General features: G+C 42.0%; 1 protein-coding gene across 4 annotated transcripts in view; it reads right to left on the reverse strand.

Moving 5' to 3' along the window:
• Positions 1 to 591: 591 nt before the first annotated feature.
• Positions 592 to 25,111, reverse strand: part of IDNK (IDNK gluconokinase) — a 159,501-nt gene continuing 134,981 nt past the window's right edge. For all 4 annotated transcript variants that reach the window (XM_078675830.1, XM_078675833.1, XM_078675831.1 and 1 more), the window contains one exon: positions 592 to 1,169. In XM_078675830.1, the coding sequence (XP_078531956.1) occupies positions 815 to 1,169 (355 nt within the window). In that variant the 3' untranslated portion in view covers positions 592 to 814. The remainder of the gene's footprint in view (positions 1,170 to 25,111) is intronic.

Genomic DNA, 25,111 nt, shown 5'->3' on the forward strand with positions numbered 1-25,111 from the left:
TTTAATCACATCTCCACGACCCTAACCAAACTACTTTGACACCCTCAATAGGGTTAAATCATCTTTAGCCACACTATTCAACTGCAAGACAGTAACTAACAGTAAAATATTATACCTGTCTAGAAAAAAAAAATTGCCTTCTCGGATGGCTTGCACATCACATGTAGCCTTGATGTCTCCTGGCTACGATTTAAAAGGAGGAAACGGGAAAAGATCAGAAAACAAATCTTCTCAAGCTGCACACTGAAATAACTGCCTGACAAGAGCAGATTTGTTCCTTCTCTGAACATTTGGATAAAGATGTGGATAAACACCTCTCCAAGGAACATAGGATAGGAAGGTCCCAGTTCTTCGGTGGAAGTGCTCATATCCTACTAGTAGTTGATCATGAATTTCTGTCCCGAAAATCAACAAAGCTGCTCTGCTTACCACATAGGTTTGTGCCATAGAAATGCCAGCACTTCTATATATTCAAGTGACTGGTCTATTAAATGTGTTCCTGTCTGCAAGCACACCCCACACACCTAACCACAGTAAACCCATGCAGGCCTATCACCAACTGATAACTTGCAAAGATAGGCCAAAGCAGAATACATGTACAATGTTTTACTTGATGAGAAGTGCCCAACTGAGATGGTGGGCAACTAGGAATGTCACAAGCCTGATGTTTTTTTTTTAATTAACTAAAAAGTCTTGAAAATTACATTTAATATCAATAAAAATTCAAATATAGCGTAAAATAAAAATCAAAGCACTTATGGTAAAACAAGTTGTCAAAGTACAGTTATTTGTTTGAAGACTTATTTGAACCAATCTATTGTTTTAAGTTTAATGTCCTCTCAATCTGACCAGCTATGTCTGACACATTTGTTTCTATATCGATAGTAATAAAGTGTTCCGGATAGGATGGGGGCTCAAGGCTGTCCAGCTGGGATTGTAACAAGATGGCAGGCATGAAATGTCCTCTTCTCTCCTCCAGACGTTTGTGAAGAACTTCTCTGGAACCATCTAAGTGGACATAAAGTGCCTCTTCCACTGTAAGCCCTTTAGTTCTATCCGGCTGGCTACTTTCGGAGAGAGTATCGCGGTCTCCTTGTCGTAATATATTTCTATATGTTTTCTTTAGAGCTGAACAAGCCAGAATTATGTTTTGGCCAGCAGATTCTTCTCTGTTAAAGAAAAAAATTGAACACATCATTTACTATTACTGTCGATATACAATGGTGTCTTTTTTAATTTTTTTATTGGCTTATTTAAAGTAATTAGTTCATTGTTTCATACACTGTACCTGGAAAAAGTTCATCATTTAACTGAGCGCTACTTTCTTTCAAGCTATTTTAATTTATTTTCAGCTTACAAAAGGATATTAGACCTGTCTTTGTTGAGCTTTTCATATAGCCTCCCCAAGGTTTCCTAGACTCTCGTGCCCTGCCATAAACCCATAGGGTAACATAATATAACCGTGCCAATTCCTTAAGATAACTCTCATAATACAAAGGTAATAAAGTTATTAAGAAATGTAGCGCACATGGCTCTTGGATCTGTGGATATGAGGGTAATAAAATGCTGTTGCCTTCATGAAACATGTATGCTCGGCTGGACATAACAATAGAAGTGCTGCTGCATCACTATACCAGATTAGGTTCTATGTGCCAGCTCCCTCTGAAACAGGTGTGTCAATCTTGCCCACAGTCCGCTACCCTCTGCTGCTTGTCTACCTGCTGCCCTATGTGTGTGCCTTCTCTGCTCGCTTCTTGCTCTGTTTTGCCTTATCTGGTTATTTTTCTGCCCTCCGTTTTGCCTTTTTGCTGCTGGTTTTTCTGCCCTCTGTTTGGCCCTCTTCTGCTCTGTTTTACCTTTCTGCTCGTTTTACTGCCCTCTGTTTTGCCTTTTCTTCACATTTTTCTGCCCTCTGTGTTGCCTTTTTCTTATTGTTTCTTCCCTCGTCCTGCTGTTTCCTCAAGACCTGGCTTTTAGACAGGGACCTGGCACCCCAACGCCCAGGGGTGACAGTGACGTGCTCTAAAATGCTGATCAAAATTGAAGCAAAGAACTCTTGAAGAAGTGCTGTCAGGTGTCTACAAACTAACGCTATTTTCTTCAAAAGTACCATCAAATGCCCTTTAGGTGGGACTGTCTACCCAAAAATGAACTTGGCTCATACCCCAAACTACAATCATATGTGAAGTGGTGTAATATTAAAAAGTAATTGTATTCCCGGACTGTGCCATCATATACTTGCAAGGTTCAGGCACATCCTTGGAATCTCTAATTGTGTGAGAAAAAGTAAGATTTTATGACCCATCACTAATGTCATGCATGAGTTCTCTAGTATTTAACATGCGGTAGTTGCTGGTGTTGGTTTTATGGTTGTGTAGCTCATCCCAATTGGGCACTTCTAATAGAAGTCAGTACTGGGAAATTTTAAGAGGCTCTGGGAAGGGTGGTATGCGGTTTCCACTTAGAAAAGATAGGACTGCGTACCTGGACAACAGGACATCTGAATGCAGGGACTGAGTCCTCCACACCATCAGAGACTGTTGGCCTAATTCGTAGCTAGCTCACAGTGCCTCACCCATGCCCCTAAACTACCCAGGGTGAAAGGTGATTTGGCAACCTCGAACATGACCCTCTGGTCCCCAGGAGTTTTGTTGAAGCAGATCTTACCCCTTTTGTTGGATACTTACACATGCCAAGATAAACACAAGGAAGATACTAATGAAAGTTTTCAATACATTTATTGAATCAATCATAATCTTGCACAGAAAGAATGAGCTGCAATTATTAGGCAGATGAAACAAAGCAATGTAATCAGCATTACGAACATGGGGGCATATTACCAAGCAATAGCGATAATTATCGCTATTGCTTGGTTAGAGACAAAAATTTACCGCTGAGCTGCGGCGATTTTTATCGCAGATAAACCTTGGTATTACCAAGGTTTATCGCAAATGCGATAAAAATCGGCCGCAATGCATGAATATCGCTGAAAAGTCAGCGATATTCATGCATTACCGAGCTAATGCTCTTATCCACCTCCCATTGGATAACATGGCTAAGAACTGCTCAGGGCAGGTGTTAGCTTTTGGAGATATTCGCGTTTAGCTCGAATATCTCCAAAAGTTGGTAATAGGAGATAGGGATGTTAGCGACTGTTTCCAGTTGCTAACATCTTGGCACGCCCACTTTGCATGTCATTAGTGATAAATATCACTGACATGCAAAGTGGGGCCCAAGAGGGTCGCTATTTCCTACTAGCTGTCGCTAACTGGTGTTAGCGACAGCTAGGTAATAGGGAGATAATTTTATCTCTGCTTTCTTGGCTTTTAAAGCCAAAAAAGCGGAGATAAACCCCCTTGATAATATGCCCTATGGTGACCAGAATTAACAATCCAACCATGGCAGAGCTATTCTACATAGATGTATGTCTATGTATTCCTATCTAATCCATCCTTTAATCTGAGAACATAGTAGGGGTACCATCTGCCTGATCTCTTAGGATAGCTGAGACCCCATACATGAGTTAGGAATCCCCCTCTGTAGAATCATCAGCATGGAAGATCAGCATTAGCAGAGTTGCATATTGAACAAGCATTTACAATGCAACGGTTTCGCCTTTTCAAAAGGAGCAATTTAGAAAGTGCATATCTGCATAACTGCAAGCCGCCTGCTAATAAAACCCATCTCTCCAAATTATTTCCCTGTTTCTCCGCCATGAAATTGCCCTGGTACAGAGCAGCGTGCCCGCATATCTAAACCCACATAAACAAGTCAGGCCCGGGCCATGCTGTGATTGGCTGACGTCACGGGGGTGTCCCGGGCCGGCAGCCAATCACAGCGCGGCCCGGGAAATGACGTCACGGGGGTGTCCCGGGCCTGCAGCCAATCACAGCGCGGCCCGGGACATACGGCAACAAGGGGCGGGGTTTAAAAGTGACCCAGAAACGCCCCCGAATCGCGTTTTCACTGGAAAACGTGATTGACGGCGAATCTCTTCCAATGGCTAGCCTCCATTTATGGAGCTAGCCAATGGAAGAAGGGGCGGATTCAAGTCCCCACTCTTGAGATTACATTAGATTTCGCCTTGGGCGGAGCAACTGCTACGCAGTTGCAACACCAGGGCGAAACCTAAAAACAGCATTTGTCCCAGGACTGTTGTGGCTGGAATGTTCCTCTGACCTCTAGGAGGGCAGTGCAGTGTTTATATGATAAAAGGCCTACTGTGTTAGACAAGCAGCCCTGATTTAATGATGTGTCCCTGAGTGGACAATCGTAAGCACTAGGATCTCTTATACTGTTCCTAGCTTTGAACGAGTGCACATATAATTCAGCATGAAATGCTACCCAGAAACAGGCAACATATGGCACATATAGCGTCTTTCGCAGAAGTATATCATGAAAGCAAATATACCAAACAATCGAACTAAAACAAAGTCTACTAATATGTGTAAAATATTAAACTAAAGGGACAACCAAAGTGGGCCCAAGAGGGCATCATAATACTCTCCCCTTGGCCATGAAAAGCCTCAGCTTCTACACAGAAATAGTCTAAAAATAAAGTATATAAACCTTTTCACAAACCAAGCATACTAAAAATGTCTAAAAAATATGCCAATTTTAAAAGGTTACATAAGAAGATAAAAACAATATCAATAATTTTTAAACTAATGGCCAAATTAAAATTCAGAAGACACCCAAAATGTCATCCATGTTAAACTAATCAAAAATGGATTGTTCATCGTCAGACGATATTTCCAGAATGGCCGCATTTATGAGAGGCAGTAAACACATGAGGTCAGCACCTTCAGCCGATGTTGAAGGTGTATTATCTTGCAGTGTACCCGCATTTGGAGAGCCAGGATCCATGTTGAAAGGAGAAGGTTCAAAGAAGGCTTCCAGAAGCAATGGTAAGTCCATGGGACAACTTTAAAAATCTGTCTTTATGGTACGCATCAAAAGGTTGAGGTCCATACATTGTACCAATTGCAATTGAAAGGCAGATATCTAGTGCACACTCGAAAGGGCACCACAGACAATGAAATACAGGCTGCACGCAGGTAAACCACATTGGACAAAAGGTAAGGAACCAGTCACTATTTAGTTTCCGAAGCACAGATACCCCAAAAACTGTATCAAGTGTTCACAACACAGTTTGACATGCTGTAGATCCATCACAGTTTGGCCTGACATGGAACACCTATTGTGGCTTAGCAAAAATAGGACCAAAATACCACAAATTAGGAATAACACAAGGGGTATGCCTGCAAACATTTTGAAAATATTGAGAGCCTTATTTATGACAACTGTCGTATCGCAGCATGAAAACAGTGATGCGACAGTTTTAACTGTGCCCTCTTTGCTACATGATGGATGCGTCATATTTACTGTATGACGCATCATGACGCATGGAATGACAGATATGTTAGTAATACTGATTTAGGCACAACACTAACGCATTGCTGGAGTTGTGTTGGAAGCGTGACACAACTCCAGCAATGGAGGGCTATGAATATAGCACTGCGTCATATTGAGCAATGGCGTCCTAGAAGTGGCACGCTGAAATCTTATATATTTCAATGCGCCACTTCTACGAGGCTTTTTAGGGGTAGCACCCATTCTGCATACATTATACCTGGCGCAGGTATAATGTGGCACAAGGGTTTACAAAGTTACACATCTGCCTTGATGTGTCACTTTGTGAATAGGGGGCAACATTGCGCACTTTTTATGCCGTCGGTACGTCACAAAAGTGATACAATGGGGACGCAAAAGTGTTGCAAGGTCTCATAAATAAGGCCCTGAGTGCTGACTAAGCGGGACCCTATCGCTTCAAAGAAATGCTCCACATCAGTGTTGTTGGAAGCATTAAATATGCATTGCACAAGTTCACCAAAATGGTGAGGAAATGTGCTTAGTAGCGATTTTATTTCTGAAGATGACATAGCTACTTTAAGTTAAAGGTCTCTTGGGAAGATATTAGTACCACGTCCTTTTGAAACAATAAAGTATTTAGTCTGCCCAGCTTGTCAAAATTAACCTTCTAGGTTGGAAGGCCATAAGTCAGTCGCCATAACACTGTGCATTGGAGAGAACAGCTCCGAATTTCAACATGTAAATCTGAGAGACTGAAACTATATATGGGACACCTGCTTGCATCCCACAGCAACTTTGATAGTTCAACATCAAAAAACGTCAGTTTAAAAGTAAACTAATGACTGGACAAATCGAAGAAGCTGGCATCCCCTTAAAGTAACACGCTACATTAGCTTTCAAAATGTTACATGCTCCAAAAAAGTGTCACATCTTACCAAATGAGTGATTGGCCGAGCAGAGTTGCATTCATTTCCACTTAGAAAGACTTCCCATTTCCCACTGACAAATTTGTAATCGAAAGGTAAAGACCACATTTTGTAGACAAAACTCTCTCCTAAAGACTCATATCTACCTATTGGGAAATGGTTCATACAGTATTTAAAATTGAGAGTGAGATCACGCCATGTATTCACCACACAACTGACGATGTTTCTGCTACTGTGAAAGGCAGCTATTCTAATTTTTCTATGTTTCGCATTGTATATGTAGCGTCTTTTTTAGCCATTAATTGTTGCCTTCGTGTTAGATTAAACAGCAAAAATAGATCTGTGGAACTGAAGTACGTGCCGTGTTTTTAAAACCTGTAGTGCTGCCCCTCACTGTATAATTCACCTAAACTGACTCTGCCCATGGTATAAAGTAGACTTGTCATTTTGTATAATGTCAAGTGCAGGTGACACAATGCTATTCAAATTGGAAATACGAGTTGACAACGTATTCATTCCATTATGAACAACAGCAAGTGCTTTTCCAAAGTTTTTCTGGTCAATTTGCCACTATTAGGTCTCTTAAAGATTTAATTTCTAAACATTTCAGAGCATTAACCCCTTCCACACTCATGACGAGCTGGGCTCGTCATGCAGTAGCCTCCCAGCACGCTCATGACGAGCCCAGCTCGTCATGAATAATGGGTTTTTGCATATTCCAGCACAGGGCTGGAACTCATCGAGCATCGATGTGGTTAAAACAATGTGACGACCGATATCATATTGCTTCACATGCAAAAGAATGTGAGGCCCAAGATACACATCTAAGCTTTAGGTTCCATGGAATAGAATCAATACAGAGGGATGTTGGAGGTGGCAACCAAGAGTTGAGGTTGCGTCAATGTGAAACACGTTGGATAATGAGATTGCATGCAGTGGAACTAGACACAAAGAGACTCTGAGAGGCAATATGAACATTCAAACAAAGTACATAGCACAAATGCCAAGCAAAAACGATATGGCGCGAGAGGAGGTCTTCAGTTTTCTTGATCCTTTATTTCAGAAGTTTAAGATGCAAAACAAGTACAGCCACCGTGTTTCATCCGTTACGGGCTTCTTCAGGGCATTCTGACTAGAGGAATTGCTTCTATAGTCAATTGGGCCCTATTTTCATAGTAATTACAGGAGCAAGAAGTAAGGCTCACTGTGTATTTGACGAAAAAGTCCTTAATTTAAAGCAATCCAGTTGTAATCAAAGTTTAGTTAATTTATCGTTTGATGACGAGCATCACAAAGAGATACATATTGTTGCAACCGTGCAGATTTTCAAGTGAAGATCCTGTCCCGGCTTTAATACGGCCTGAACAGCAATAGAGAATGTGGAACTGCCCTCCACATCTCAGAATTCACCCATTGAGTCTTCGGGTGTTCTTGGCACGGCACAGCAACGTCAAAGTCACAATGACTTTTTTTTAAATTTGCCATTGCTGTGCCAAGAACACCTGATGACTCAATGGGTGGAGAGGACGGGCAGTTTTCCTAGATAGGGTGTAAGTGAGTGAAATGCACCTAGCGCCCTAGGCCTCACCATGATTAGTTCCCCCACTACTGCTGGAATGCGGAAGGCGGTGGGCAGTCCGATGGATCCTGACAGAACAAGGTCTCCATTCCATGCACTTTCCAGTCTTTTGCCCCAAATTGATTTGTAATCAATGGTTTTGTTCCAATAATCATAGATTTTTAAGGCTAACTGTGAGACAAATATACCTGAATAAATAAATTCTGTGTCGGTAAGCATATTTTCCGAGCTTGAGAAGGTGTTAATTTAAAATGAAAGGACACAGGGTGTAAGAAAAATATGAACATTTGTCCATATATGTTTTAGACCTACTACTGGGGGGAGTCAAACAATGTTCCCATTGTGTATAATTGAAAATAGTGCATGGAACACTAGCTCTGTGTAAATACTAATGTGCATGGTGATGGTAACAAAACATTTCTCCATAATTAGCAGAATTTAGGTAGAGATCTTCACTTTTAAATACAGTGTAATATTTAAGCTCTGCGAGCATTGAAGAAACAGTCTTAACATTCAAATCATCAGACATATAACCAGGTGTAATCACCTCACCTATTCCGCCCTTAAATATATAAGGAATCTGCAATGTTTCTGTAGGACTGAAAATGTCATATGGGACCTTAATCCAAACAATTCCATCATGTACTGGATAGGCAGAAATGTTCACAAGGGACAAATCTCTCCGCACTTTGTGTGAGGATGAATGAGGTTTTAGTACCCCCACTACCACTTTTGCAGCAGAGTGTTCTGGGAGATAATGTCTTATTAACAGGAAGAAAACAGTCAGAAATCTAACACAGAGAAGCAAGAAAAGCAATGAGATGGCAATCCAAAAGTAACACCATGGAGGAATTAGATAAACGTACTTCAACCAGATGAGGAAAGCACATATACCATGTAATGAAGTGTCAGAAGAAAAGTCATCTGCATCCACAAAATAACTGGAAGCAGTTTGTGGAAAATCAGGAGTGGCAATGGACAGAAGAGTACCGGTAGATATCTCCAAGAGTGGTTCAACATAAGGAACTATGGGGCATATTATCAAGGCAGGAAAAATGAAATTATCGACGCTTTTGCAGCTGTTTTCGGCTGCAAAGCGGCGATAATTTAATCGCCCTATTAGCAAGCTGTCGCTAACATCAGTTAGCGACAGCTTTTGGGTGATAGCGAGCGGTTTGGGGCCCGCTTTGCATGTCAGCGATATTTATCGCTAATGACATGCAAAGTGGGCGTACCCAACCAGTTAGAGACTGAAAGCAGTCGCTAACGTTGCTATCGCCTATTAGCAAGGCAGGCGTATCGATTAAAAAAATTGCACTAAGCGCGTATATTGCTAAAAACAAACGCCTTGTCAGACCAGTTCTTAACCTGTATATCCAATGGGAGGTGGATATTCAGGTTAATTATTTATTTATTTTAAAGGTTTTATATAGCGCTGGCTATACCCGGAGGTATCAGAGCGCTTTACATGAGCATCATATCGTAGTTACAGGTTACATCGTTACAAAGGTTACACAGTTATTAGAGCATGGCAACATAGTTACTTGTAAGATCACGGTAAACAATAAGCACAAATACGAAAGGGGAAAAGAAAGATTTAGGGCAGGGGGAAGGAGCTGGGGAAGTAGATAGGTAATGAAGGCGGGAAAGAGGAGGGAAGAGTGAAGGACAACGCAAGGAAAGACGAGGGGGAAGGGCGACGGGGACACAAACCGGTAGACGAGTCAAAGCAACGTCCAAAGTCCAGTAAGCTGTGATCCCAGGGGAAGTGGTATCACTTCCCTATCTCTGTTGTGGGAGGCTCCCTTTACGCAGTGGACTCTCTCAGAGGGGTCTCTGAGACTCCAAGGCCTACATACTGGATCCTTCCCCAAAAAGGGGAGAGGGAGTGCTTTGGCAAGGGGTGCCATACCATACCTCAGCTGTAAGTAGCTCCCTTGGCGCAGTGGACTCTCTCAGCGGGTACGCTGAGACTCCAGAGTATAAATATTGGATCTTTCCCCAACAAAGGGAGAAGGAGTGCTTAGTCAAAGGGCACAAAGGACAGGGGGCTAGGCAGGCAAGGTGAGAGATTCAGGGGAGAGAGGATAGGAGCTAGGAGCTAGGGAGGTAGAAAAAGGGAGAAAGAGTACATAATGGGAACAAATTTAATTATTGAGTTAGTATATAGCGCTGGCTAGACTCGATGGAATCAGAGTGCTTTACATGAGGGACAGTAATGTTGCAAATTAGATCAGTTAAAAGTTACATAAGTATCAGCAAAAGCATTTATATAACATAGGGGAACAAGGTGAATTGAGCAGGAAGGGTAAGGGGAAAGGGTTAAGGGGTAGGAGGAAGACAGGACATAGAGACAAGGGGAAACTAGTTCCAAAAGATACCAGAAAAAACGTAAAAACTTTTTAGGAGCATAGAAGAAAAGGAAAATGGGGTGAGGACTGGAAAGGGGGTGAGGGCAAAAGGGGTTGTGTATAGATACTGCGGAGAGACGAAGGGAAAGTTTGTCCAAGGTCCGGCTGGGTAGGTGACGGCCGAGGGAGAGTCCTCGGTCCATCTCCTCTTCAGCTATCAGGTAGGTCCACCGGGCATCGGTCAAATGGCTAACAATTAAAGGGGAATAGGGCGAGAAGAAGGGAGCGTAGAGGGGGAAGGGGGTGGGGTGAAAAGGTAGGAGGGGGAAACGACAGAGAGACGAAAGAAAGTCTGCCCAAAATCCGGCTGGGTAGGCGACGGCCGAGGGGGAATCCACAACCCATCTCCTCTTCAGCTAACAGTTAGCTCCACCGGACATCAGACAAATAGCAGGGTCTCTACGGTCGAGGGAAGGTTCAGAGTACATATCCAGGAGGGAGAGCAGGATCAAGGTCAGGTGAGGGATGTGGTTAAGCTCAAGACGCTGACCAGTTCTATTGTCCGGGAGCGTTAGAGCATCGTGGAGAGACTGACTGAGGCTGCCAACTTGAGGTCAGGCAGGGGGGGGTTGAGACCTTTGTGTTAAGTTCAGTCGGTCCCCAAAATTCCCAAAGCATAGGGGGTGTAATCTATGCCATGAAGCGGCAGGAGGACAGGGCCAGTGTCCGCATTTCTTCAGAGGGAGTGAGTGGCAGGTCTGGCGTGGCGTCTCCAGAGTCATTCTGCAATAATCAGGGAGCCCTCCCGTTCTGCAGCCCCATCGAGCGTACAAGCTCCTCGCGTACATAATTACATCAAAGAACAGGCATAGTAGCACATAAGGCGAGAACTCTATTCTGCACCAACCTCATGAGCCTAAATCTAGTAGATCACAACTCCTAAACATTACTTGCATTAGGAAATAGACTTAAACTTAGTAACATAACCTGCAGTAGGGAAAAAATCAAACCTAGACCACAGTAGAAAACATAAGACTGTAGATAAAACCTAGTAAGCATAAAAGCACATCTATAAGCATAAATCACGGTGCATAAATCACACTACAAACATTACATTACCTAGCGCCTCAAAAGTGGCGTATGGGGCAGAATGTGGGGGATTGCTAATGTAGCTAAATTGCAGATAGAGGAGAACAAATACTTGAGAAGGCTCCTCAAAGTCCCACAGTGTTTATCTTCCTACATCATACATGAAGAACTGGGCGGAGCGTTTATAGAGGACAGGGTGGGGAGCAGGCCCCTGCTTGCATGGCTAAAGATTTGGGTTAACCCAGAAGCTAGTCTGACTAAACAAATAATTATGGACTGGGATAGGGGAATGAATATCCTATGGCTCAAGTATGTAAAGGGTGTTTTGGAAAACATCGGCTCTGAGGACCTTTTTATGACTCCGTCTTGTATAACAAGACAGGATCAGGTTAGAGTAAAGGAGATGTTTTTCAAACACAAAGCCATAGCCCGAGAAGTCAAGGATGGGGGTAAACAATCAGTTAAAGCACATGTTTTAGTAAGGTCCTGTGGAGGAATAGAGCCTTACCTTGCCCTCATACACAATGCCCAGGACAGATTTTTAATTACACGCTTTAGGCTCAACCTTTTACATTATATATTAGCCGACCCGGCAGCTGAGCCAAAGGGTCCCTGCGGCTGCGATCAACGATCTCTGCAGGATACCTTTCATTTTGTATTAATATGCCCATTTTATTCATTGCCCAGGCGTCGCTTTTTAGCAAGTTTGTTGAAAAAGGCCAAATTTAGACATGCAAAAGAGGCCCTTTTATATTTACAAATGGTCCAGGATCCCCTGACCTTACTTTCTGTGACAAGTTTTTTAAGATTAGCAGTCAAATTAAAGAGACCAGAGGGGCTTGTTGAGTAAAATAATACTATAATTTTCACCGATAGGTGGAGGAGGATACGGGCCTAACAAATGAATTGTAGGAGTAAAAGTTCCTGTCTCTCTCTTGTTTCCCTTTTTAAATTGTATATGTTGTCATTTTTTAACTGTACTTTTATGGCGTTAAATGTAAAATGCTGAATAAAGAATTTGAAATGAAATGAATCTGCATGTGTGCCCCGCCGTGCAGCGGGCGCACCATCGGAGTGCGAAAGGATAGCCCGTCCGTGCCCGTCCGCAGCCGGATCACGGCCAGCACCAGCCATGCTGCCCGTTTGCCCAATAATGAGGTAATTCAATGGTCTAAATTTGATCTCTTGGCCCTTAATGATAAAATCAGCCCCAAGTCGCATGGTTGTGACCTGGCAACAGATGCGCTTCCCATCTCGTGCACTGATGGCATTTGGGTGTTGGGAAACATGGTAGATCACCCAGGTTTAATGGATGCTAAAAGGGAGCAGAGTGAGACGGTTGAACAGATTAAGGCATGCCAAATAAACTGTAGATCCTTACCAAAGCATGCAGAGGATTTATGGTTACTACTAGAAGAAAAAGAGCATGAGGTCATGTTCTTAACAGAACCATGGCTGAAGGATGATACCCTAGCAGCAGTGGCTTTAGCTATCCCATCTGGATTTAAAATATGCTGCGCAAACAGGGAGGGAGATAAAAGAGGTGGGGGGGTTAGCGATCATTTTAAAGGATTCTTGGGACAAAGCTTCCTCAGCGCTATCGAATATGGACATGATTGAGGGCCTAAACTTTTGTATCAAGACTACCCCTACAACCTCCTTTGCAGGTCTGTTGGTATATAGACCTCCAGATTGCCTACCGAATATACACCTGGAACTTTGCAATTACATTGCACAGAAATCTCTTTAGTTCTCTAATTTCACTGCATTAGGGGGCTTTAATTGGCATTTAAACAATCCCACCTGTGTTCAGGGAATGCAGGTGGTTTTCTCGCTCGACGGCGCTAATTTGCCCCAACATAAACTTCCTACTCACAAAGCAGGGCATACCCTTGATCTGATATTTTTCAATATCCCGTCTCTTAAAACGGAAGATCCGACTCAGTTGACTTGGTCTGACAATTGTTTAATTCCTTTTTCCTTTAGCCTGACAAAATCCAATCTGCCGGAAAGTTCTCGATACTGAAAGAAGTTGACGGCTGAGTGATAAGGCCCAGTTTTGGTGGCCAGCCAACAGCCACTATCAATGGATCCTAATGCAGATACTTTGGCCTTACATTATTGGATTGCCACTGCTGTAGAGTCTACGGCCTCAGCCAGAGTCACTAAGGCTATGAGGAAATCGCCCTCAGCCCCATGGTTCTCAGAGTCACTTAGGACCATGAAGAGCAGGTGCAAGCGCCTGGAGCGACAGTGGAGGGCGGACTATGATACTATTGCTAAAATGATATACAAGAAATCTTTGAAAGAAATGTATAAATTGATGAAGGAGGCTAGGAGAGATTACATAGCCAAGAGTATTGATAACACCAATAAACCAGGCAAGGTCATTTTAAAGGTGGTCAATTCCTTCCTTAAACCCCGCAAACTGGTGATTGACGCCCAGCCCTCTGTGGCACTGTGTGAGAGAATCTCAGACTTTTTTGATAACAACATTTGTAAGGTCAACAAATCCTTTTCAGCTGTAAATGAAATGGTTGAATCAGACGTGGTGGTAAGTAAAGCAGCCATGCCTCTCTTCTCTGAACTTTACTCCTATCTCTCAGAAGGAGGCACTGGCTGTGATCCAGAGTTGCAAGTCAGGCTCGTCGGAGGATCCTTGTCCTCCTAAACTGTGGAAAGAGTTGGCACATTCCACCATCTATGTGTTGTCCAAAATATGTAATACTTCCCTTGCCTCTGGCATCTTCCCTGACTTATGGAAGTACTCCACTCTCCTTCCCCTTAAGAAGAAATCTAATGTTGATTCGGGGGAACTGAATAATTAGAGACCTATTTCTCTGCTGCCAGCACCAGCAAAAATGCTACAAAAGGTAGTGCAGTGACAATTGGCCAATTTTATTGAGAGCCACAGTATCCTGCACAACACCCAATCCGGTTTCCATGCTGGCTTTAGCACAGAGACAGCGCAATTAGAGGTGGCGGATTCAGTACATATGGTATTGGATTCAGGGGCATCAGCTATGCAGTTCCCTTTTGAGTCTCTAAATCCATTTAGGTGCCAATAGTGTAAGTTCTCATTAACTGACTGGACACAATAATATGAATCACACACAATTAAGTATGGGGATTCAGGACCCGTATTCTCTTGTGCCAGAATCAATACTTTCAGTTGGGCCAGTTCAGCCAGGTGTGCAGGGCAGTCCCCCAAGGACTGTGTCAATGTTTTTCGAGGATAGAATGTACCATACACCATTATATCGTGTACCGTGGCGCATGCCGCCGAGTACTGGTGTTTCGTTCCTATAGTAGGCTGGGCTGAACCATCAGCTTAGATGACGTATTTGTATTGATCAAGAGGCAAAATGTTACTATGCATGGGGTATTCATTTTCGTATTGGAGAAATGCTTGTGTCTGCAATGTTGGGTCAAAAACATATTCTATATTAGTAGCCGCCAGGGAAGTGGCCCATTGTATCCATCTAGGATGTAAGGCTTTCAAGTTTGCAACACTATCTTTGTAACAGCCTCGAAGGCTGGGTTGGGATTAGCAACAATTATTTGTTTCCCTTGGGCAAGTGTTTTTTTTCCTTCATGACAGCCACCTGAACAGCAGTAAGTATTTTTCAGTGGATGCAAAATGCATTTCTGCATTAGAATATAAATGCAATTTATATTCAATCGGCACTGTCTCACCTTCATTGAATGTGACATATGTGATGCCAATGGCACGCGCAAATATATGGATTACTAAATTTGTTTTGTTTTCATGTGTGCGTAAGTGCTTTGAAGCAAGCATGTCAGTCTGTAAGGACCTGAGAATTTCTGTATTTTATGATGTCCAATGATTGTTGGAGAAATCAGGACAAATTAAATCGTACATAGGTTTTATGCGCTGTAGGTTCTGCCAAAGTTAAAGAATTCTAACAAGGATTGCAATTTTTATATTTATTTGGTGGCTGTAAAAGGGCACGCTTCTCAAGAAAGTGTGGTGCCAGGCTTTTACCCTCATTTGATAACTTTTGTCTCAAAAATAGGACACTAGGAAAAGAAATCATGGAGTTCTTAAAACAAAACTTGTAGCCATAATGAGCAAATCCCATTACTATGTGATCTACTCAGGCCAAGTGCGTGTTTAAATAATTGTCTGTCAGATATATGTCTTAGACATAGGACAATGCTTCTGTGGCAACACTATGTAGAATTGATGTTACTCTGGCAGAAAACGGTCCAGGACTGTTCTTATACCCTTGATGGAGTCAACAAAAGCGACATTGAGAGCCAAGTGCTGAGACGACGGTCACGTCTCTGCTTTCAGGCGCTATATTAAAATATTTTATTGGAAGAGTTCATTCAATCATCAAGCGATTTATATATTAAAGCAATATTCTATGATAAAAGACGAAGTTAAAGGTTTTGAAAAACAAAAAAAAACAAAATATAAAAAAGCCAGCAAAAGATCTTATGTTGCATTGCATCCCCACTCTCCTATTAATTCATTGATCTAGTAAACTTTACTCCAGGAAGTGGGAGGGAGCCTCCCTCTATCCCCCAACTATCCCAATGCCCCCCATAATCTCCGAAAAGGTATATGTGATCTTGACCTTAACTTATATTGATATTTAAGTCCTTGATTTTTAACATTTATGACTGCCATTGTTGGAAAGTCGGGATTGTTTCCGAATGCCAATTTTGAAGAAGTATTGATCTTGCAATTAATACAATAATAAACTTTCATTTCTTCTGCAAGGGTTCTATTTTGACATCGAGAGAGTACCCCAGAATTGCTTTTTGCGCATCTATTAATTGTTCCATCTCTAATGTGTAAAAGCAATATTCCTGAATCCATGCCCAAAATTGATTTACTTTAGAACATCCCCAGAAAATATGGCTCCCCCTCCACTGAACACCTAAAACATTGTCCTGGTATCTGGGAATCATTTTTATAGAAGAAAGATGAGGTTGTGTAAAATTGCATTTGTCAGAAATCCACCCCCTGCATTAGTGAAAAATTAAACTCATTCATTCAAATAACTTTATTCGGTTATATTACACAAATAACCATAAAAGTACAATAAAATCACTACATGTAATAAAAAAAGAGTAAAAATACAGTGCAACTATCCAAATTCATACAATAGTCTCATTACTGATTAAATAATTATTGATTTCCGTGACATAAAAACATTTTTAAGAAATGCCGAGACAGATGCCACAGTAAATAAATTATCAAGCTTCTGAATCGCTAAGAAGGCAGGTCGGCATTGGCTAAGGTTCATATACATTAATATGGGCTTTATCCACCTTTTTCTTGGAGTTGAATAAAATTTATAGAAAAATAAAATATGGATGTCGTATTGACTGGACAAGTCATCACAAGGACATTTAATAATTCGATTTGACCAGTCGTTTACAGTAGGAAAACTTAGTAACCTAAAGAGGATACCAATTATAAAACGGATTATTAAAAACCTTTCAAAGTCTCTCATCTGCAAGGCAAGATACGGTTGGATAGCTTTCGTGATCATTATCAGTTGATGGGAAATCACAGTTTTTTTGGTCATCTCCTTTTTCTCCCTACGATCCTCTAGGTAAGTTATACATAACTTTTTCAACTCTTTCCTCGGGATCTGGGTCATCATCAAAGGATCCTCATAATAATCTTGATGACGAATGTTTACAAGGAAGGTCTTAATATACTGTAACCATTTCAACCTGTGGGCACAATCAAGATTTATCGCATCCCGCAGAATGAAACGGTTGAAAGAACATTCCTCTGTGGTCCAAACCCTATGCCACAGAAGGACCGGTTGCACCTTAATACTGTCTTCCAGGTATGGCAGACCAAGTTCAGCGTGGCAATTAAAGGTGGACACACTATCCGGTACTGATAATAAATATCTGAGGAAATTATTTTCAGTCACCTGCAAGGATGACACATTAGAATCCCCCCAAATTCCCGCACCATATGTGGCTATCGCAACACAACTTGCTTTATAAATACATATGAGTTCCTCAATAGGTTTCTTCCCCATCTTTTTACTAAATAATTTCAGGCCCATTATAGACTTGGAGAACAGAAATCTCCTACTTTTTACTGCGTTACCCCATTGACCAGAACAATCAAACAAAATACCCAAATAGGGAAAAGTCTGAGTAAAATCTAATGGTTTGGAGTCAATATACATGTTTTTTTTTTACCTTATTTGTTCGTGAACCGCAGTTCATACAAAAAGTTTTAGTGCAATTGACTTTTAAATCCAAATTGGTCATAAAAGTAGTAAACGAAGTAATAATTTTTTGCATTGCTAATGGGGTCCTAGCCATCAATACTGCATAATCAGCATAAATTAATGCTGGAATTGGACGATTTGACGCCAATGGCATATCATGGCATTCTTGCAGCAAGGTTTTTTCTAAATCATTAATATAGATGGTAAATAAAAATGGGACAAGGACACATCCTTGCCGCACACCCCTGGCAATGTTAAACATCCTAGTGCATTTGCCGTTCTTTCCAAATCTAACAGAAGCCCTTGCTCCATTATACAAGTCTCTAAGAAATTGAATAATATTGTCCGACACCCCCAATCGTTCTAAAACTAACCACAGCTTACTGTGGGTAACACAATCATTAGTGAAAAATTAAACTCATTTATCTTATTCCAGGCCTCTACTGAGATCTCGAGCCCTTCTTAAGACTGCAACTTATCTCAAGCCTTCTTAAACACCTCATTAGCCTTCTTTTGTCTGAGGATGGAAACCTAACAGCTAATGGATCTCTAGGTTCTCGTTTCTATCAAGTCTTCAACCAGATTCAGACTTGTCAAAATTCTACTAAGGTCCAGATCCCTCAGAAAAGATCCTATCTTAATAAAAGTCCAGTGCAGCATTATTTTGAAATGCCTAATAGAGGGCTCAACTTTGGGCCAGTCCTTCCAGATATCTAAATGAAGTAAGTCCACGATATTTTTATACCCACTGCTTCCCCATCTAGAAATGATGTTCTTATTTAGTAGGGGTCGATCCCCACTACAAATGTCTGCCAAGTAGGTAATAATGGGGATATTGGAATGTTTAAACTGTTGTTTTAAGGACCACTGCAGTGTTATATCTAACCTGCATGACTTGATTAAAAGAACTTAGGGGCATATTTGCAAGGGCTTTATCTCTTACAAAGCCAAAAAAGCGGAGATAAAATCAGCACCCTATTTACAAGAGGGTGCTAACATGCATAATCGCATGTTAGCACCGTATTTCCTAACGCCTCCCTTTGCATCTCTAATGAGATGCAAAGTGGGCATTACTGGGCGTACCCCAGATGGACTACCTTGTAAATATCGCTGAGGTTTACATTGCGATATTTACAAGGCAGCCCACATGATTTTAGCACACATTAGATTTTGGCGAAATCTGCTGTTTTCGCCAAAAGCTAACGTCTGCTAAAATCCTGACTTAGCCATCCCTAACATAGTGGGTGGATTATGCTGATACGAACCTGTGGGTCATATCAGCAAGGTTATCGAACTTTTGCAGGGAGCATCGCTGGAAAACCAGCGATGTTCCCTGCAACAGGGAGATAACCTCGCTATCTCTGGAATTTTTATTGCCCTGGAGTAACGCGTTGTTAATTACGTCCTACCAGGGCGATAAATACTAGAGATAGCCTGCGATAATATAATTATCGCTAAGCACGGCCAGCGATGATTATCGCTGGCCGTTGTTAATATGCCCCTTAGTAGGTGTGTGTCGCATGCTTCCTGTTGCATGCTGCAAGGGCGACGCAACTACGTGATAAATATGGCCATAGGCATCAAACTCATTAAGAGGACTAAGGCCTCCCAAAGTGAGTCTCAAAGTAATCAGACAGAATCTCTGGAGGAAACTGAGAAGTCGCCCCAATCCTACAAAAACAAAGGGTTTTATATATAATTTATGCATAACAATTAGCGAAAACTGCAAATTCAGCATGGTATAATCATGGTTAGATCGCATTAGTAAATCAAAAAAAGCTTTCTATTAATTAAATTACGTTAACCCTAACCCTTTCTTAAGGAAAGAGAATTCTTCCACTTGCTTCCTCAGCAACTGCATCACAGAGATTTACAACATAATATGAACTCTTCTCAAACAACAGTTAATAGAATTATGTTCTTCTGCATGCCTGCAGTGGAATTTCTAGCGGAAACCCTTCAAAATGAGTTCAAAATCAGCTACACAATGAAAAGTCTAATTCATAATACATGCTTTCTAATACAATTATCCTTTTGTGTCATAGTACTCTGTGCTCCATATAAACTGAAGCAGAGAAGCCTTGCAGCAGGTGACTGATTGGGAGGGTGGAAATGAGTCGGAGCAAGAAGAACAGAACACCAGAAACTGCATTAATTTTAAATAAAACGTCTCACATAAAAATGAGATATTTCTACACTACACTATTAATCACACTTCTAAGTAAAATAATCAAATTGTTTTAAGTACGTCATTAGTTTATTGGTTTTGACCATAGACATAATTAAAATCACTAATTTACACAAATAATTTGTCACCGTAAATTGCACATCTTAAAAAGAAAAATGTATTCAACCTCCCCCTCTGATTTATATTTTGATAATTATTACAACCCCGTAACTGCTGAGGTTTCACCTCACCCTCCTCAGAGCTAAACCCTTTTTTTTGGCTATTTGGGGAGTTCATGCTTAGGCCTCCATAACTATTTTCCCCACATAAGGTATCCATGCCAAATTTGTGTCCTTTTTTTTAACAGCATCCTAAGTGATTCTAAAGGTACCCAGGGTTTGTGGATTTCCTTGGAGGGGGTTGAAAAAAATGGGGGGGGGGGAGGCTCCACAAACAAGTGTCTTTTTTTCTAACATATGGCACTAATGAAAGGTTTCTTTTATTAAAAATTAGTGTATCAAGTCCCCGCAGATCTATCATAGTTCGACTATATTAAATGGTTGTTTCAGTTCTTAAGCAAAAATCTTTCTAATTCTGTTAATTTCTCTTTTCATCAGAGCTGTATATTCAAAAGGTCTCTATTTCAATTTTTCAGGGTGGCTCTTCAATTTCAGTCTCATGATCTGAGCTACTTGCAAAATGGTATTGCCACTAGCTCATTCAGAGATAATCATCCTGAATTTCATCTGCTTCGTCTTCTTCCAATACTGTGGCTAAAAACACCAATTCAGACAAAACATATTTTTGATTTGTATCTCTCTTTCTGGTTGATCTTTTAGCAACTGGTGATTCACTTCCACTAGTTTCTGAATTCAAATCAATGTCTCGTACTGGTTCACAATGTTTGCATTTGTACGTCTCTTTCTTCAACCTTTTCTTTTTTTAATAACAGCCTTTCTTTCTTTATCTTCTTCAAGATCTCGACTTGAGCCCAATCCTTAACTCTGACTTGAACTCAAACTTGCACTTCGATCAATTTCATCTCCATCTGCTTTTTCAACACTGACTCTCTTTCTTCCAAAAGGGGTTCTTTTCACTTTATGTTCAGCTTTCAACTTGTCACCATCCTGATCAGAGACTACTACTTCTTGCTGCCACTTGTGCTTTGCTTTTTTGCACTGCAACAGCCTTTCACACTGACCACTCTGTAATTATACTTTAGAAGTTTCAGGTTCTTCATCTGAACTCTCGCTCACCTGAAACACGTGCTTCTATTTTTTACTTTATCTTCACTAGTTCCTAATATAGCTTGGGTGACACGGAAAGGTATCACTACCTATAGATGATTCATGCCCTAAAGGTATACATAACATGGGAGGTACAGGAAGTGGAGTCCTCTTCTTGGAGAACAGGCTTCAAATTGATACTGTGCTGGACAAGGCCATATCGCTAAGGTAAGGTATAGGAAGATATTGAACAATGCCTTGGAGGCTCTGCGTTCCCTGAGAAATAAGTGGCTGGCTGACCTGATGGAGGATGAAGAATGGGGTGAGGCACTGTAGGGCACCAGAGTCATAGCAATGAGAGCTGTGTTTAGACTGGTCCTGCTCCGTATCTTGCACAGGTCCTACTACACTACAACACTGCTACATAAGATAGGGAGGGTGACCACCTATCAATGCGTGAGGGGCTATGGGCAAGAGGGAACATTTCTGCATATTCTGTGGGCATGCCCAGTTATCCGAACCATTTGGGAGAAGGTGGCGAGATTAATGTCAAGGGTTTGGACAATTTAGGTCCCGAAGGATGCCAAGTGGCTTCTTCTAAACATACATGGGTAGAGTGACTGGCCTAAATATTAGAGGTTATGGCAAAAGTGGGGGGGGGGTGGCTAAAAGGAATGTGGCATGGTTGTGGGGCACACTGACCCCTCCTAGGATTCATGAATGGGAGAAAGACAAGGACTGGAGCCAGCAGGCCGAAATAGTGTTGTACCAGAGCAGGGGTGGTTCCAATAAATGGGAAAAGGTGTGGGGCATCTGGAGTGAACACAGGGACACCTAGGGGTAGATGCAATGAAGCAGATATAATGAGAATGCATGATGCATTGGGGTCAGGGTGCTGGGGATCCTAGGTATGTTATGTACTCTGTGTTATAAATTTGTCAACATGCTGTGTTTCTGTATACAATTCTAATATACTATATTTTTATGTCTGTGTTCAAAATAAAAAGTTGCTTTTTAAATAGCTTCACCAGTTCAAGACATTTTTTCACTCCCTCTGGATTCATGCTGCAAACTTGAGCTTTACTTTGACATTGATTTTGTGCAGACTGTATACTTTGTACATTTGCCTCATCCACTGTTTCAACTACTCTTACTCTCTTCATGTAGGCAGAGTGGTCCACTGAGGCAAACCAGCACACTTGACTGCATTATTTGTCATCAAAATTACTTGGAAATGCCCTTTCCTTCTTTTGTCAAGACAGCCTTTACGCACATGTTTTTGAATTACCACCCAGTCGCCGCATTCGGCCTACAGCAGGGTGTGTCTTTATAGTCCTCTGTTGTCACATTAACCTGGTGAGAGACAGATTTCACCATATCAGCCAGACCTTTGCAAAAATCCAAAACAATGTCACCAGTTATTGAAACTAGTGCAACTGAGAGTACATGTGCAAGTTTCATTGCCCTACCTATCACTATCTCGTGAGGAGATAAATCAGCCTCTCTGTCTGGGGTACTTCTCATTTTCATCAAAACAAGAAGACGCGCATTAGAAAATCTGAGATCAGTTGAAGCACAAACATTGGCCTGTTTATTCTTGGGTGTGCTAATTGTACGCTCCACTGTGCTTGAGGATTGTGGTCAGTAGCTACAATGAAACCTCTGCTTGATCTCAAAAACTGTACAGATTACCTGTAGCACTTCATTTTTGAAGTGTGCACCACAATCAGTCTCCAAGGAAGTCGAGAGGCCAAATCTAGGTATCAACTCCCTCAACAACAATTTGCCAACTGTAAGGCTATCCGCTCTCCTTGTGGGAAATACTTCCACCTATTTATAGAGATGCCGCATTGTAATGGCTTGAATATATCTTGGTAATTACCTGCCTATTCTCTAAAGTCCGCCTGCAATCTCAAACAAGAATTTGCAATGCAATAGGTCTTGCATTAATTAAGTTTGAGTTATTGGCATTGCTAAATATTGCAACACCAATTGCAACAAAGGTCTATAAATTGTAGGCCAAAAAAAAGTATTTTTTTTTGTAGCAATGGTGGCATGCTGCGCTTTAGATGAATATGTTTAAAAGTAAAGTGCGCCATACTACGATTGCTACAATAGTTAATTGTGGATGCGTTAACAATTGATGCGTGCACTGATGGCTGGTGGTGTGTGTGCCTGTAGAAATTGTGCACTGATGGCTGGTGGTGTGTGTGCCTGGTGGAAGTGTGCACTGCCAGCTGGTGGTGTGTGTGCCTGGTGGAAGCGTGCACTGACGGCTAGTGGTGTGTGTGCCTGGTGAAAGCGTGCACTGATGGCTGGTAGTGTATGTGTGCCTGGTGAAAGCGTGCACTGACGGCTGGTGGTGTGTGTGTGTGTGCCTGGTGAAAGCGTGCACTGATGTTGTGGTTGTGTGTGTGGTTGTGTGTGTGGTTGTATGTGTTGTTGTATGAGTGTGTGGGTGTGGTTGTGTGTGTGGTTGGTTGTGTGTTGTGTGTGTGGGTGTGGTTGTGGCTGGGGTTGTGGGTGTGTGGTTGTGTGTGTGGTTGTGTGTGTGTGGTTGTGTTTGTGGGTGTGGGTGTGGGTGTGTGGCTGGGTGTGTGGTTGTGTGTGTGGTTGTTGTGTGTGATTGTGTGTATGTATGTGGGTGTGGTTATGTGTATGTATGTGTGTTTGTGTGTGAGTGTGTATGTGTAGTTGTATGTGTGGTTGTGTGTGTGGTTGTGGTTGGATGTGTGTGTGTAGTGTGTGTGTCATGTGTGTGGCTGTGTGTGTGGTTGTGTGTGTGTGTGGTTGTGTTTGGTTGTGGTTGTGTGTGGGTGGGTGTGGCTTTGTGGGTGCTTGTGAGTGTGTGTGTGGTTGTGGTTGTGCATGGTTGTGTGTGTGGTTGTGCTTGTATGTGTGTGGTTGTGTGTGTTTGTTTTTGTGATTGGGTGTGTTTGTGTTTGTGTGATTGTGGTTGTGTATGTGGTTGTGTGTGGTTGTGTAGTTGGGTGTGGTTGTGTGTGGTTGGTTGTGTGTATGTGGTTTGTGTGTTGTGTGTGTGTGGTTGTGTGTGTGGTTGTGTTTGTGTGTGTGATTTTGTGGTTGTGTGTGTGTAATTGTGTGTGTGTGGGAGTGTGTGTGGTTGTGGGAGTGTGTGTGGTTGTGTGTGTGGTTGTGGGACTGTGTGTGGTTGTGTGTGTGGTTGGGTGTGGTTGTGCATGTGGTTGTGTGTGGTTGTATGTGTGTGTGGTTGTGTGCGTGTGTGGTTGTATTTGTATGTGCGTGTGGTTGTGTGGTTGTGTGTGTGGTTGCTTGTGGTTGTGTTTGTATAAGTGTATGTGGTTGTGTGTGTGTGGTTGTGTGTGTGTGTGGTTGTGTGTGGTTGTGTGTATTTGTGGTTGTATGTATGGTTGTATGTGTGGTTGTGTGTGTAGTTGTGTGTGTAGTTGTATGTGTGTGTGGTAGTGTGTGGTTGTGTGTATTTGTGTGTGGTTGTGTGTGTGTGGTTATGTGTGTGTGGTTATGTGTGTGTGGTTGGTTGTGTGTGTGGTTGTGTGGTTATGCATGTGGTTGTGTGTGTGGGTGTGTGTATAGTTGTGTGTAGTTGTGGTTGTGTGTGTGGTTGTGTGTGTATGTGTGTGTATGTGTGTGGTTGTGTGTGTGGTTGAGGTTGTGTGTGTATGGTGTGTGGGTGTGGTTGTGGCTGGGTGTGTGGTTGTGGGTGTGTGGTTGTGTGTGTGGTGTTTATGGTTGTGTGTGTTGTGTGTGTGCTTGTGTGTGTGGTTGTGTGTGTGTGTGGTTGTGTGTGTGTGGTTGTGTGTGTGTGGTTGTGTGTGTGTGGCTGTGTGTGGTTGTCTGTGTGTGTGTGGTTGTGTGTGTGGCTGTGTGTGGTTGTGTGTATTTATGTGTGTGTGGTTGTGTGTGGGTGTGTGTAGTTGTATGTGTGGTTATGAGTGTGGTTGTGTGGTTGTGTGTGGTTGTGTGTGTGTGTGGTTATGTGTGCGTGTGGTTGTGTGTGCTTGTGGTTGTGTGTGTGGATGTGTGTATGTGTAATTGTGTGTGTGGGGGAGTGTGTGGTTGTGTGTATGTGGTTGTGTATGTGGTTGTGTGTGTGGTTGTGTGTGTGGTTGTGTTTGTATGTGCGTGGTTGTGTGTGTGGTTGTGTGGGTGGTTGTGTTTGTATGT

The sequence above is a fragment of the Lissotriton helveticus genome, chromosome 2_1 (assembly GCF_964261635.1).
Source record: "Lissotriton helveticus chromosome 2_1, aLisHel1.1, whole genome shotgun sequence".
NCBI lineage: Eukaryota > Metazoa > Chordata > Amphibia > Caudata > Salamandridae > Lissotriton > Lissotriton helveticus.